This window comes from Melanotaenia boesemani, chromosome 22 (genome assembly GCF_017639745.1).
Source record: "Melanotaenia boesemani isolate fMelBoe1 chromosome 22, fMelBoe1.pri, whole genome shotgun sequence".
Classification (NCBI taxonomy): domain Eukaryota; kingdom Metazoa; phylum Chordata; class Actinopteri; order Atheriniformes; family Melanotaeniidae; genus Melanotaenia; species Melanotaenia boesemani.
The window spans coordinates 25,658,252-25,674,471 of record NC_055703.1 but is presented as its reverse complement, the minus strand read 5'-3'; the positions used below and the strand labels follow the sequence as shown (position 1 = coordinate 25,674,471).

The 16,220-nt window shown below is 41.7% G+C and overlaps 1 protein-coding gene across 2 annotated transcripts in view; it reads right to left on the bottom strand.

The window, feature by feature from the left end:
* The window catches only part of kif26aa (kinesin family member 26Aa), a 31,048-nt gene extending 15,172 nt beyond the window's left edge, over window positions 1-15,876 (bottom strand). The window contains exons 1-7 of one of the 2 annotated variants that reach the window (XM_041975424.1): window positions 15,175-15,876; window positions 11,190-11,385; window positions 7,887-8,072; window positions 6,978-7,071; window positions 6,625-6,893; window positions 6,061-6,244; window positions 298-454 (exon numbers count right to left, since the gene is read on the bottom strand). In XM_041975424.1, the coding sequence (XP_041831358.1) occupies window positions 298-454; window positions 6,061-6,244; window positions 6,625-6,893; window positions 6,978-7,071; window positions 7,887-8,072; window positions 11,190-11,385; window positions 15,175-15,191 (1,103 nt within the window). In that variant the 5' untranslated portion in view covers window positions 15,192-15,876. Of the gene's footprint in view, window positions 1-297; window positions 455-6,060; window positions 6,245-6,624; window positions 7,072-7,886; window positions 8,073-11,189; window positions 11,386-15,174 lie in introns of both variants that reach the window. The other variant, XM_041975423.1, reaches the window with a different exon arrangement.
* Window positions 15,877-16,220: the final 344 nt, after the last annotated feature.

Below are 16,220 nucleotides of genomic sequence, written 5' to 3'. Positions count from 1 at the left end.
GTTGGGCTCAGATTGGGAGAAAGGAACCATTCCTCATCAGACATTCATGAACCTACTTTGAACTACAAGCCACACGTGAGCCATACTCACACATCCGAAATCCTGCCTTTGAAGAGACCTGGAGTAAAACTACAAGGATGTGATACTGAATTCACATACAGTCAATTTTTTATTTTTATTTTTCTGTGTTACCAAAGACAAACAATTCTGGACCAACTATCTGGACCTCATTCAAAACAGGCTGAAAATCAGAGTTTGAACAGACTGATTCATGGGCCGGTTGGTGTCTTCTCCCACCTGTACGGGACATGTTTGGCCCCGTTGGCGAGCGCGAGGATGACGTTTCCCAGCGCAGACAGAGACAGACACTGAGCTCCGCCCCCTTCTCTGGTCTTACTGATGTCCGTCTCACAGCTGCCCAGATCCAGGAGGTGGAGGCGACTTCGACCGGACACTGAGACACACAGAACACCATTTACATGTTTAACAGCTCACTGCTGCTCAAAGACCGGACTGATGTAAACTGATCGATCAGTTTACAGACATGATTGATGTCTGACTTCTGATTGGCTACTTCAAGACAGACTTCAGGTAAACAAACCTTGATATGAATAAAAAAAAAGTCTGTTGAGCTTTAGGATTGTGTGATATTTAAGGTTTGATGATTCCTCTGCAGGACACATGAGGTTCGTTCAACCCAGACTGATCTGACAGGATGCTGCGAGTACTTCCAGACAAGTCCTGAATCCGAGTCACAAATAACAAGTCTTCATCAAGCATAAAAAAACCCAAGTACCTGATACTATAGACACAAACATTAACCAGCGACCAATCAGGAGTCTACTTGGTCACTGGTCCTGATTGGCTGGCTCATGCAGTGGCGCTCTGAGGGGTTCAGATCCATCAGTTTTATGTGTCCAGAAGTTTAAGAGATTTCTGAGGTTGGCGAAGACAAAGATGGGGACTCGAGTTGCATTTAAGTGAGATATACAGAGACTTCAGACTCGACTTGGACTCGTGAACAATCTTTTATTTCAGTGTTTTCTTCCTGATCTGCTGTCTGCTTGATGGGAAGCATTTCCACTGTCATAACATCACATAAACACTGATGTGTTTGCAGTCTGTAGCCCAGAGGAACTAAGCTTCCTGATTTTTTTTTTCTTTCTTCCTTTCTGCAGAATTTATTTTTGTACATTTCATTATCATTTATTTGCTCTGTTTTACAGAGCCATTTTTCTTATTTGCTCATTTACCTGTCTGTCAAGTATGTTTTTGCCATTCTTTCACTTATTGGTTAAAAACTGTGGGTACTCTCATCTGATTGGATGGGGAAGTAGATCCCGCCTCCTCACACGGACGAGGCCGCAGCAGATCGAGTGAGCTTGAGCAAGCACACTCTGATTGTCGAGAAAAAAAGGCAACTAGGGTGTCCTGTAACCGAGGATTTGGTTCAGGAGGAGAAAAGGGGAACGTGCAAGACGACCAGGGATCGTTGGGTCCCGAGTTTCTTAAATCTGACCGTCCTGGTGAGTTAAGAGGAAGTTAACGCTGCTAGCTTAAGTAGCAAGCATGGCAGTCACGTTCATTTCCCTGGTGTGTGTGCGTCACACATGCAGGGATGAAGTTGTCAAAACGTGATGTTTTGGATGATTTAACTGTTATTTAATTAAGGTTAAGAGGGCATATTTTATGATTAACGCAATAGTGTAATGTTACAACTTAAGCAAAAACTCTCGATTAAGTATTTTTTTTTCTTTATCACTGAATTGGCCACTGGTGAAGTGCTGCTCGCTGCTGCCAGCACAAAACAAAACAAAGAACATTATTTGTGCAGTTGCAGCTACAAGTGTACTGTAAAAACATTTTGTTAAACATAGTTTTGTATGTTGATTTGAAAATGTTAAAAATTTGTAGTTAAAACAAACTCAGTTGATTAAAAACTGTTTAATTTTGATTGTACACTGAGTTTAATACATGATTCAGGAAGACTTGGAAAATAATTTTTTTGGTTAATTGATTAGAATTAACAAGGCTGGGTTTAAAACATCCCATTTAATGCACTGTGAAAGTGAAAATTTACCAGACCATTATGTTAAAGGCCTTCTATGCAGATTTGTAATGCTGCATAAGTTCAAAAGTGTTAAACTTGGAATGAGGACGAAGCTATGGCCATATTTTTATGTAGACATATTCACATGTGAGTTTTATGTGCTGAATATCAAAGCTGTAGCAATAAAGGAGTTTATTGTCATGCAGGCTGGGTTTTTTACCCCCTTCCTGTTGGTGTTGATCCGGATGGACTTTATGATTTTGGAGTTTCTCCTCTTTGAGGAGATGGCGAGCCAAGAAGAGAAAGACACCACCTTTCCCTCAAGATCCACGGTGTGGTAGGAATTTCCTGGACCACACAAACACTGACTATAGGAAAACTAAGGGTGCACCCGAGACAAATATGTATATATGTATTTTTTTCTCTTGTCGGAGAGCAAATATCCGATGAGTTTTTTGGACTCTTTGGACTCGAGACACTTGGACCATTGACTTGACTGGATGCGGAATACAGTGAATCAGGCTACCTGGGATGGTACCAGTTACCACGTGAAATCTTTCTTTTTTTTCTTGCCAACTATTTGTTAATTGTATTGTTATATTATTGTATTTTGCCTTTATTAATATAGAGCGTTCTCTTTAAGTCGCCTGTCTCCCGCCAGTTCTTTATCACTCGTTATACTGCCTCACGAACCTAGAGTTGGCCCACCGGAGGCTATATTGAGGCCTCTGTCACAATCAATAAAAAAGTGACAATGTTTTTACAAGAAACTGCAGCCCTGTGTTATAAAAATCCAGAAAGCCGGATCCACCTTCATCATCCACCCACACCTGGAGATGTGAAAGCCAAATGTTAGCCTCTATATTAGCAACTAGCTTAGCGCCACAACGTTAGCTTGCTACACCTTTGTACTAAAACAATGTTAACTCTGATTAACTTCACTGAATATGTTCAGAGGAATGAGATCATGTTAAACTGGGACCAATACATCATCAAACCCACTGGAAACAACTGGTTTTACTGAGTTACAGCTGTTGTTTAGTCATGTTAGTAATCTTTATTTAATCTGCAGGTAAAAAGTTCAATGATAATATTTTCTGTATTCCTTCTACATAAAGTCATTTCAACCTTTTATTTTCATTTGATTATTATGATTTTGTGATGCACTAGAGCAAGGATCACCAACTCCGGACCTTTCGGGCCAGTGTCCTGCAGGGTTTAGATGATGCAACACACCTGATTCATATCAAAAGGTCCTCCAAGCAGCCACTTAACAAGCCATTCATTCAGAAATAATTAAAAAAGCTTCAAACTACATCGTTAGCTCTGAAACACTCTCTTACAACTGTGGGTCCAGATGGATTTGGATACACATTAAAAACTTTTTTTATGTTAGAAGTATATTAACTAAATTTCCATGTGCATCTTCAGGTTTTTCCGAATTCAGTAAAGAAATGGGTTCGTCAGAATAAATTAAAGCTTGGTGCTGTTAGAAAATGTAGATAAAGAGGAGGGATGCATTGTGATGTGTGTTCGAGGCAAATTACTCATTACTAAAAAAAAAGTGACTTGAGACTTGACTTGGACTTGTAAAAATGACTTGTTATGACTTGTAAGCATCTCTGGTTGAAGAAAAATCAAAGTCAGATTTAAAGAATGAATCTGGACTGATCAAGCATGGGCCAAACTGATTCATGTGTGAAGTTTGTTTTCATTTTCTCAGGACGTCTCTGAGCTGCTCTGGTGAAAATTCAGAGTGGGTTTAACCACCGTCTCGTTTCAGTGATTTGGAGTGATGATGGCGTGGCATGAGAACCGCCCACATCAGCAAGATTCAGGAACTGCTGACTGCATGAACGCTGCAGGCCTCATTAACCGTGGACTCAGAGGCAGTAAAACCGTGGAAATGTCTGCTGTGGCAGGTGGATGTGGGCGAAGGAGAAACGATCTTACGCTGGTGATTCCACATGAAGCTAATTAGCAGCTACATGTTTGGAAATTAAAGTAGAGGAGAATCAACAACGGCTGCAGCAGGATTTTTTTATGCTTTCTTCACTGCTGACGAGACATATTTCAACCCAAATAAGCAAAAAGATCTTTTTCCACTTTAATTTGCAGTTTTCTGGGTTCATTTTGGGGTTATAGCATCTCTGTGGAGATACTGACTTAATCCACCGAGACCTGACAGTGAGGAAGATCATCAGAGCTTCATGACTTCAACAAATGAGATGATCTGTGTGGACAATCCTAATTAAAAAAGTTGGGACATTGTGTAAACAACTGGTCTCCTCACTTCCCAGATGTTTCCAGACAGATGTTAGAAGAAGAGGGGATGCTACGCCGTGCTGAACATCACCCTGGAACTACTTTTTACACCGTGCCGTATGTCACCCTGGAACTACTTTTTATATCGTGCTGAACATCGCCCTGGAACTACTTTTTACACCATGCCGAACATCACCTGGAACTACTTTTTACACCATGCCGTACGTCACCCTGGAACTACTTTTTACACCATGCCAAACATCACCCTGGAACTACTTTTTACACCATGCCGAACATCACCCTGGAACTACTTTTTACACCACGCCGAACATCACCCTGGAACTACTTTTTACACCATGCCGTACGTCACCCTGGAACTACTTTTTACACCATGCCAAACATCACCCTGGAACTACTTTTTACACCATGCCGAACATCACCCTGGAACTACTTTTTACACCGTGCCGTACGTCACCCTGGAACTACTTTTTACACCATGCTGAACATCACCCTGGAACTACTTTTTACACCATGCTGAACATCACCCTGGAACTACTTTTTACACCATGCCGTACGTCACCCTGGAACTACTTTTTACACCATGCCAAACATCACACTGGAACTACTTTTTACACCATGCCGAACATCACCCTGGAACTACTTTTTACACCATGCCGTACGTCACCCTGGAACTACTTTTTACACCATGCCGAACATCACACTGGAACTACTTTTTACACCGTGCCGTACGTCACCCTGGAACTACTTTTTACACCATGCCGAACATCACCCTGGAACTACTTTTTACACCATGCCGAACATCACCCTGGAACTACTTTTTACACCGTGCCGTACGTCACCCTGGAACTACTTTTTACACCGTGCCGAACATCACCCTGGAACTACTTTTTACACCATGCCGTACGTCACCCTGGAACTACTTTTTACATCATCATCCTGGAACTACTTTTTATATCGTGCTGAACATCACCCTGGAACTACTTTTTACACCATGCAGTGCGTCACCCTGGAACTACTTTTTACACCATCATCCTGGAACTACTTTTTATACCGTGCTGAACATCGCCCTGAAGCTAGTTTTTACACCATGCCGAACATCACCCTGGAACTACTTTTTACACCATGCCGTACATCACCCTGGAACTACTTTTTATACCATCATCCTGGAACTACTTTTTACATCATCATCCTGGAACTACTTTTTACATCATCATCCTGGAACTACTTTTTACACCATGCCATACGTCACCCTGGAACTACTTTTTACATCATCATCCTGGAACTACTTTTTACATCATCATCCTGGAACTACTTTTTACATCATCATCCTGGAACTACTTTTTATATCGTGCTGAACATCACCCTGGAACTACTTTTTACACCATCATCCTGGAACTACTTTTTATATCGTGCTGAACATCACCCTGGAACTACTTTTTACACCATCATCCTGGAACTACTTTTTATATCGTGCCGAACATCACCCTGGAACTACTTTTTATACCATCATCCTGGAACTAGTTTTTACACCATGCCTAACATCACCCTGGAACTACTTTTTACACCGTGCCGAACATCACCCTGGAACTACTTTTTACACCATCATCCTGGAACTACTTTTTATATTGTGCTGAACCTGTATATGTGTTGCTGCCATCAAACTCACAATCAGCTCATATTTTCCACAAAATGGTAAAATGTCTCAGTTTGGATCGAACACCCACCTGTTGCCTTGCTGCTCTTATCCGGACGCTCCTGGTAGAGGTGCAGAGTAAACAGGAAGTGGGAGTTCCTCTGAGCCTCCTGGTCGCTCGGCATCCGGGTGCTGCTCCTCTCCGCCAGAGCAGCGTCCAGGATGAACGCTGCCCGCTCGGCGCTGGTGGCCCGAAGCTCCGTCTGGTTCTGCAACTGATCAGAAGGCAGGAGGAATAAAAAGTTCAGCTGGTTTCTTGTTTGACCCGACTGAAAGTGTTCTGATAACAACGGCACAACAGGATGATGCTCTTCTTCTTCCCTTGGCTCCTCTGGGAGAAAAAGAGATAAAAGCTGAAATAAGACAGAATGAGGTTTGATAAAAGGGTGAGGAGACAGGAGGAGAAATGAAAGTGTCAGGAACAGCCAGGAGAGATAAAACGCTGGATAAGAACGAGGAAGGTCAGGACTAATTGGACTGGAGAGAAGTGATGAAGAGGAGGCAGCAGGAAGGGGGAGGAAGGCTTTTTTGCTCCATCACATAATCCAAATCATCTATTTGCTCCTCTTTGGGTGTGGAAGTTTTTTTTCTTTACCTGGGATCCACACACAGGATCTTCCCTCAGTGACACCGCGGGCCCGGGGGCCTCCTGGTGGCCCCCAGCTGAGGAGGAGAGTTGTGCCAGGAGGTCAGTGAGCACCTCCTCCCGACCGGAGATCTCCACCGCCGACACCCTGATGGAGAAACGAGCTCCGGACTTCTCTCTGCGCTCCTCGATCAGCTTAAAGAGCCAAGAGATGGCTGTTGGAGCCACGCCCAGACTCAGGGTAGAGCAGTCCCGACCAATCAGGGTGTAGGTCTTACCTGAGGGGGCGGAGGCAACACAGGGACGTCGTGAGGCATTTAAAACGTGGGCGTGTGTGAGGAGGAAGTGAACTGTGTTCTTACCCAGGTTGGCGTGTCCGAAGCAGAAGATGCAGCCGTCGGCGCCGTTCACCACCGACTGGATGACCTCCGCCACCGTCCCTGAACACACCTCGGCCTATCAGGAGAGAGATCCGTGTAAACTCACCAATCATGTGACAGAACGATGAGGTTGAGCTCAGAGCTGTGTGACGGTGTGTGTGGGGCGTCTACAGAATCCGTATGTTTACGGTTTATCAACTGTAATGATCACGTCAAATGAATGTTTAATGGAATCAGTTTGATCAGTTTCTGTGTGATGACATGATGCGGTCATAAATTTATCCATTAATTAATATTTTTAAAATTTTTTTATCTGTTTATCATGTATTTATTTACATTTTATTATCTATTCATCCATTTATTTAGTTTCCCATTATTTATTTATTTATTAGCTGATCATTTATTCGTCTGTTTTTTATTTATTTATCTGCTGCTTATTATATATTTATATTGATTTAATTTATTTTTAGAATATTTTTAACTTATGCATCTATTTATTCATTCAGCTTGTTTTATTTATTGGTGAAGCTTTGAACACTTTTTGTTTGTCTTTTTGTTTTGTTTCTTGTTACAGTTGTTTATTTTTTATGTATGAATGTAAAGAATCTGAGAGCAGACATTCATGCAACCATTTATTTTTTATGTTGTCACCTCAAAATGAAGCTGATCTCTGTAATTAAATCATTATCTTGAGAGAATGATGTTAAAAAGCTTCTGGATGACTGAACCTGAAGATTCACCTGCAGGTTGAGCCTGAACAACAAACTGAAACCAGATGACCAGAGAATGTTCGTTAAGTCCTTCAGAGGTTTGGACCGGGACCACATTTAGATCTGGTTCGTTCCCTCTGAGGATGAAGGTGGGAAACTGGTTCCGCAGAACTTTTCCCACCTGGGAGGCGTCCTGTGGGAAGATGGCGTCGAAGGTGAAGGTTTTGGGGGCGGAGGTGGATGATCGTCTGTTGGCCGCTGGCTCGCACAGAGTCAGCTGCTTCTTTCTGCCGTCCACCTTCAGGAAGGACATGGACTCTGAAGACTCGCTGCTGTGGACAGAGCAGATCCGGACCATGACTCGGACCTGGGGACAGACAGGAAGTCCACATCAGTACAGAGATGGTAAACATGATGAAGAAGCTATGTGATGATTGTTTGGACGAAAGCAGAACCTGGTGGACCCGTCCTGGTTCGGGTCTTGTCTGTGTACAGAATAAATTTATTTGGAGGACGTTCCAGCTGCTGGTCCATGACCTCTGACCTGCAGTGGCGTGTGTGTCTGAGTGTGTGTGTATAAAGACTTTTTATTGGCTCGTCACAGAGCTGCTGAGTCGGCGCTGATCCGCGATCTGAGACACAGCAACTTTTAAACGTGTCGCTGCGAGTCGTTGGAGCGAATCATTGACTCCTTGGTCGCCCCTGGCGACAGAAAACAGCTGATCTCAGCCCACGACGACAAGACGCCACATAAAGTCACAGTCCAGCAAATTTTTCTGATCAGGTGTGACCGGACTGGCCCAGGAAACATAGCCGCTGTTACCATGGTAACCACAGGTGTGAATGGAAGGAAAAGCACTCTGCCCAACAGAACTTTACAGGGATGAGGAGCAGATCTGATTCCAGAAAGAAAGAAAGAGAGGAAGGAGTGAAGGAAGGCAGAATTGTGGAAGGAGGAGAGAAGCTTCCGCTTCCTGGTTTCTGAAACCTTCATGAAACATGGAGCAGGTTCTGCTGCCGGCAGCAAACAGTCCATCAGCGGGTTTACGAGCGAGTCCCAGGGGGACGTTTCCCGGCTGTAAATACTAACCGCTTCACACTTTATGACCAACAAGCGCCAATAAAACCCGTCTGACAGCCACAGCCGGATGATGAGGAGGATTCCCTCCCAGCTGAGGCCTTGCTGTCAGCGTTCAGTCCAGACGTCCTGCTGGAGGAAGAGGATGGAAGCTGCAGATATGGATGGATCAGAGACGACGTTCACAATCACATCATGTCAGCTGATCCAATAAAAACTAAATGTTTCTTCTCAGTGTATCTTTAACACTTTAAATACAGTTTTATGATGAATAAAATCACCGTCCTCGTGCTGTCCCAGTTCAGCCTGACAGCTGGAGAGTTTTATATGTATGATATGACACAGAGACCATCATCATTATCATCATCATCATCTGGTGTAGTGGAGTCTGGTTCCAGGCCAGTTTAAAGCTTTGTTTTGTTTTTGTTTTTTTTTACGTGGCTGTGAAACCTGGAGAATTGAGAAGCTCCATGTTCATTTGGAAATGTTGAAGATAAAACTTAAAATCTTAAAATCTGTTTTAAACCCCACAGATAAACTGGTTTCCATGAAAACGCCTGCACTCTGAAAATGTTTGGAAAACTTCTGCTGTGGGGTCTGAAACAGGTCAGGGTGATGCTGATCCCTCTGTGGTCTGTAAACCATTCAGACACTAAAAACCCAAGAGATGAACCAGTGGCATGTCAACTCATAACAGCTAATTAAAAAAACTGTTTCATCTGTGAAAACCAGCAAAGATCAGACAGTTTGACAGACAGAAAACAGGATTTTATCAGCAGAAAGGTGATTCCCAGGAGCTGTTAGCTGGAAACTTGGCATTTCTGACCAGAAACTGTGAAGGACAAAGGGGGGAAAACCATCTACAGCAGATGAACAGGATCTGAAAGTGATGTCCTGAAGAATGTTGCTGTTACGAAGGCGTTCTTAGGGAAGAGAAGCAGGGAGAAAAGGCTGAGGTGTGTCACATGACACAAGAACTGGACTGAAGATCAGTGACAACAAGTCTGATGGAGGGATGGACCCTAACTAGAACCTGGAAACTCATTAATATTATTACTGAAGCAGTGTGGGATTATCTGGACAGAGAATGGAACAAAAGGTAGAAACATCCAAAGAAGAGCTTTGGAAAGTCCTTAAAGAAGTCTGGAGAACTATTCCTGAAGAATACTTGAAGAAATGACAGTAAGGTTGGTCTAATACACCCAAAATGTGCATTTAGGGTGCTTTTTTGTTCACACTGGCGCTGTTTGGTCCACTTAGGAGCGCCAATTGGGCGGCATCGCTCAGTGGGCGGAGTAGTCGTCCTGTAGCCTGAGGGTTGCTGGTTTGAACCTTGGCCTGTCGAGCTCATGTCGAGGTGTCCATGAGCAAGACACCAAACCTTCAAACTGCTCCTGATGGGTTGTGGTTAGCTCCTTGCATGGCAGTTTCCACCATCAGTGTGTGAATGAGTGAACAGGATGTATAAATGTAAAGCGGTTTGGGTATCATTCCAGCTACAGTAAAAGTGCTGTATAGATACAAACCATTTTTACTGTTTAACACAAATCCTGGTCCAGGATAGGACGGTCCATTTGGAGCAGTGTGAGCGCTCATTCACACTCTGGACCAAAAAAATTAAACCAGGTCTGCTTGGAAACCAGGCATCTTGTTCCCTTCCAAGTGAACCCTGGTGCAGTTTGTTTGCAGTGTGAATGCAAAGGGACCATCCAGTGAACCAAAAAGAGGAACTAATGGATGTAGCGCAATATGTCAGATAACTCAGGACAGATTCTAGTGAAAACCATGTTAGGTTTAAATGCGAAAGTAAAACCAGAAACCACAAGACTGCCCCAGATAGCAGACACAGGCTAAATGCGGGCCAAATGAAACTGCAGATGTGGGCCATATTTGGGCCAAACATCTGTTGTTATCTGGGTTATTGTTGCTCCATTGTTTAGTTGCAGTGAATGAACTGTTTTCGGTCCTGGCCAATAGATAAACCCGATTTATGTTCTTCCTTCTTCTTTGTCAGGGGTTGTTTTGGGGAATATCGCCCCCTGGTGAGCAGATGTTATAACTGCATGATGTCCAGGCCGTTTGGTGCAATGTGAAAGCAAACCAAACCAAAGGAGAAGTGGAAAATTTTCTGGATTCCCGCCCAATCAAATTGAGGACCCCAATTTATCCATAAGAGGGTTCAGACTGTAATGAAGAATGAAAAAAAGCTCAGACCAAATATTCACTTTAAAGCTCCTTACTAACTAATTCTGCCTCATTTTCTGAGTTATTATTTATGTTTGAACATGTTTCAGTAAATTTCTGCAGCTGTTTCCTAATTTACTGGGAGCATAGAGAGAAATGAGGCTGGATAAAAAGTGCTGAACGTCATTAAAGGCGGTCAAACCTTCCATAACGACATCTTACCTTCCCCATTCCAGGTGTGTCCTTCACCTTTGATCCGGCTCGAAGGAGACATGGTGGGATGGCTGGCGGCGAGAGCTGCAGGGCCCCACTGAAGCCCCCGGTGTACAGCACGGGAGGAAGGGGCCCCGGGGCCTCGCTGGGCGGGGAGCAGGGTTGAGACTTCCTCCTGCGGGACAGACTGAGTTTCTGAGCCGCCCTAAAACAGCAGAGACACACAGATTCAGAAATAAATTACTTTACAGTCCAAGCTTTTGGATTTAATCCCAGATAGGACGGAGAATCCACGGCCATCTGCTTTTATACACATTTATGTGCATAATTTGTGCACAAGAACATTTGCACGTGGAATTTAACATTTTTTACTTCTACTTAGAAATGTTTTTAAATTTCAAAACAGCTCTGACCAGACAGGACCAGAATCCAGAGGAACAACAGGGAGATGTTATTTATTTACAGGTAGCAATCTCAGCATCCTGCATGCTTTAGTTTGTCTCACGAATCTCACGAAAAACAAGCCTACCATGTTTTTTACAATACTTTAATACGCTGTTTTTATATTACCCAGTACATCTATTTATTTATTTCTTCAATTGTAAAGTATGCGGTTTATGTTAAACTGCCAAGGGACTACAGACGAAGTTAGCGCATTTACATTTTTAAATCTAAATTAAAATGTTGATTAAGGTGTATTATAATATATATATATATATATATATATATATATATATATATATATATATATATATATATATATATATACACTAGGGCAACAAAGTATTTAGTCAGCCACAAATTGTTCAAGTTCTCCCGCTTAAAGAGATGAGCGATTACTATGAGACAAAATGAGAGAAAAAAAAAAAAACTCCAGAAAACCACATTGTTTGATTTTTAATTAATTTAATTGCAAATTATGGTGGAAAAAAAGTATTTGGTCAATAACAAAAGTTAGTTTGTGAGCTCGTCATCAAACAGCTGACAGTGAAGTCATAATGACCACTATTCTGGTGAAAATCAGAATAGTAGGCAGGTCAGACGACATACATGCCAGATGCGTTTTTTTCTCTGGACCAAAACACGTTTATTTCTCTTGAACAATTTTAACATCAAGCGAAGTCAAAGGGTCGTCCTGTACTGATGCTGGAAATATGTAAGTTACATCAAATCAAATCACCTTCATTGCTTCAGACATTTAAAAACTAACCGAGGTTAACAGAAGAATTAAAATTCTATATAAAGGGTGGAGGTTTTTGTGTTTTGTCCTCCAACTGCAGCTACGTCTCATCTGTGTGTTGCAGCAGTCACTTTTTTATTAATTAATAGTTTGATACTGGACATTTAACAAAGACAAAGAAAAACTAAATATCTCTAAACAAACTTTGGCTCTGCAGCATTTATTTATTTATTTGCTAGTTTCACATTTATTATGCATTAGATTGTTAAATAATATTCATCTCCTGTTCGTAAATGTTTACATGTGAGCTTCAGATGGATTTTCATTATAAATGTTACCTGAACTTGAATGAATGAACTAAACAAATGTTTATTTGGCTTCAGACTCAGCAGAAATAGACTTTTTCTTCCTCTCCATCACTCCAAGGAGAAGCAAAGCGATTTCCAGAGAGCTCTGTTGGCACCATATCAGGTGTTTGTGAATGCAAACGACCGGGAACTTTACGATCATGGGGTTGATTTTTTGACTGGCCTTCATATTTTGTTTCTGTACTTACAAACTTTCTGTATTTCATTCGTAGGATGGAGTTTAGGACAGTTTCTAAGAATGAGGCTCTGGATTTCACTCTAGCCTGGCTGGAATACAGATTCCACTCCGACTGTGTTTCTGCTTGTTTTTCTGCAGATTTTGTTTTTAGTAACAGCTGAATTTACCTCTGCAGCTCTGGAGGATAACAGAGGAAGAGGAGGAAGAGTGTTGGATTACTGGAGTGGAATGGGGGAGTCGAAGGGGACTCAGTCCCTGATCATTAGAGAGGAGACTCTCCTTGCACTCCTCTTCTTCATCCCTTCATCCCCAGTGAGTCCAATCAGAAAACAGAGTGTGTAATCGCAGCCTCCATGAAGGACAACAGAGCCACACAACAAACTGCAGTGCTGCAGGCTACACGTGTGTGTGTGCGCGGTGGTAACACACTGACATTTACATGCTAACTCGTGTGCTGAGAAATATCAACACGAGAGGAAAACAATCACCAGAACAATCAACATCTGAATCAGATGTGAAACGAATCCAAACGCGTAAATCTCAGAAAATAACTTGCTGAGCTTTACCTGCTCGGGTCTGGATCAAGTTCAAACGTAGAATCAATCAATATATTAATCAATGGTGAAGAGAAGATCAGGCAGAAAACTCAAAGATGGGGAGCAAGAAAGGAGAGAAAGAAAGCAGCAGTGGGAAGTAGAACGTGAAGAGAAGGAAGTAAAGAGGATTAAAAATCTTCGGAAAAGCAACCATCAAGCCGACACCATGACTCAGCAGAACAGGGTTTATCTGTATCAGCAGCAGCGTAGCGAAGAATTTCAATCAGAACAAAAAGCAGCAGCAGGAACGTCTGCAGATGCTGCTCATACACCAAGCCCACAAAACCAGACACGCCGCAAACACAACAAATAAAATCCTCCACATACTCCGAACACACCAAAACTATTAAACCTCGACACTCTTAAGCAGGGATGGGCAGCTCTGGTTCAGGTTTTAGATGTTTCCCAGTTTTAACATACACGACTGAATCAATGGGTCATTTTACAGAACATGACAGCAAGCTGTTGGATCCATTTCATATGAATCAGGTGAGTTGGAGCAGGAAAACATCTAAAACCTACAGTACCACTGGCCTTAAGGACCGGAGTTAATGTTCCCTGCTCTAAACACACCAAACTATCCATCCAACAAATACTGTAAACACACCAGAACCACCAAACTTTGTAAACACAATAAACCCTTCACACCAAACATGTCCAACACAAACACATCAATCCTCCAAACATCAAAAACAACCACACACTTAAACCACTAAACACTCCAAAACAAATCAATCAATAGGCCTGTCACGATAACAAATTTTGCTGGACGATAACTTTTCTTAGAAATTATCGCGATAAACGATAATATTGCACAAAGTGATAATGTTGACAGTTTGAGACCATTTTCAACTAAAGACAATACCATAAAAATGGACGTACACCCTTACAAAGGTCAGTAAACTTTCATTTCTAAACAACATTTTACACTGCAACTCAAAGACATTTTAAATAACAAAACAATAAATAAAATTGACTCTGTCTCATTAACAATGAATGAAAACCAAACACAACCAAAGATAATAAGTATGATGGATAATAAAGTCTGCTCTGTAAACAAAATTGCCTTTAAAATATATATATATATATATATAAATATATATATATATTTATATATATATATATAAAATTAACAAAAACTGCCAGTTAGTATCATTGTATTAAAAAAATGAGCCAATATCCTGTTAAGCCCCCCCCACAGCCAACAGTTTTTATAACAGCTGTGTTTGACTGATCCTACAAATTAACAGCTCAGTTAAACTATGCATAAGACTGAATTTAGTGCAATAGATATTAAGACATTTTAGTAAAATAAAGCTGATGCTTTCAGTGTAATTTATGGCCTTTCAAAAATCCCATTCGTAAGCTGCTGACTCACTTACCAGCTGTGTGGTGGAGTTTGATGTTTTATTTGAGGCTGTAATGTTTGAAGGAAGAGGGCGAAACTGTAACATTAAACACGACAAAGACCAAAGAGACAGATTTTACTGCCCATCATAAACGTTAATGTTCCCTCAGCTGCACGTAATGAACACCCCCCCTAAAGAACTGACTTCTAATACACGTTTCTCAGTCATGCTTTAGGTTTTCATCCTCATCTTTACATCTGTGACCTGTTTAAACCTCAATGTCTGTTTTTTATCTGACGGAAAACACAAACATTTATACTCACAGTTCCTTCCAATCCATTATCTGCTCAGAGTTCTTCGCCTTGAGGAAGATACGTATCCAGACTTGTTCTGGTCCTCATTCACCATCATAAAGAACCGGAATCACACCTCTGAAATCTGATGAATCTGCTGGCGAAACCCAGCAGTGAGGAAATCTGCACGTGTTTCCAGGACAAAGCTGGTTGCAGATGGGATGGGAAATTCTCAGAAAGTTTTTAAACCAAAATCCACGAACTGTGCAACAATTATCCAAAGTTATCAAATCAGAATTCATCAATAAGTGCTGCAGGATGAGTCGATACAGAAGATATCCTGATGCTGATACCCTTTCCTTCAGTTCCAGATCTTTTAATATCTCTATCAAACTCTTATCATCTCAGTAAGTCATCCACTGGATCCTGTTTCCAGATGAATTCTGAAATCCTGACAGGATGTGGGAGATTTTTAGAGGCGCACAGAATATTTCTTCAAATATCTGTAAATCAGCTGCTCATAGGACAATATGTCGCAGTTTGTTGGTCAAAAATGGCTTCACAGCTTCTAACAAGTACTCAGCAGTCTGACTGTAGCATCAAAGTGTTGATCAGTTTGTTTTCAGATGGTCTTATGATCAGAGTCCTTCAGCGAACACCGAAATCCTCCAACAGGTTTCACGTTTTACGCACAAACATCCAGCTGGAGTAAACTGAGCTCTTAAACGTACTGGTCGCTCTTCTTTCAGAGTCATCTGTGCCAAATATTAAAGACCACAATATTATTCAGTATTTACAACCAGTCAAAGAACTCGTCTTCATCACCTCCTCATACGTCTCTGATCTGCAGGACTACGGTCGCTCCACTGGGATTTTAAGGGCCAGTTGATGTTTGGTTTGATAAAATCCATCAAACCTCCAAACAATTAATTCATTTTCAGTTAACAATCAGTGTGTAACTAGTTTTCCACATTCACACCTGATCAGCCTCATTTTTACCAAGTCAGAAATGTCCTGTATTTGTCAGATTTGTCTTCTTTAAAACCATTTTTATGTGTAAATGAAAGAAAAGATTA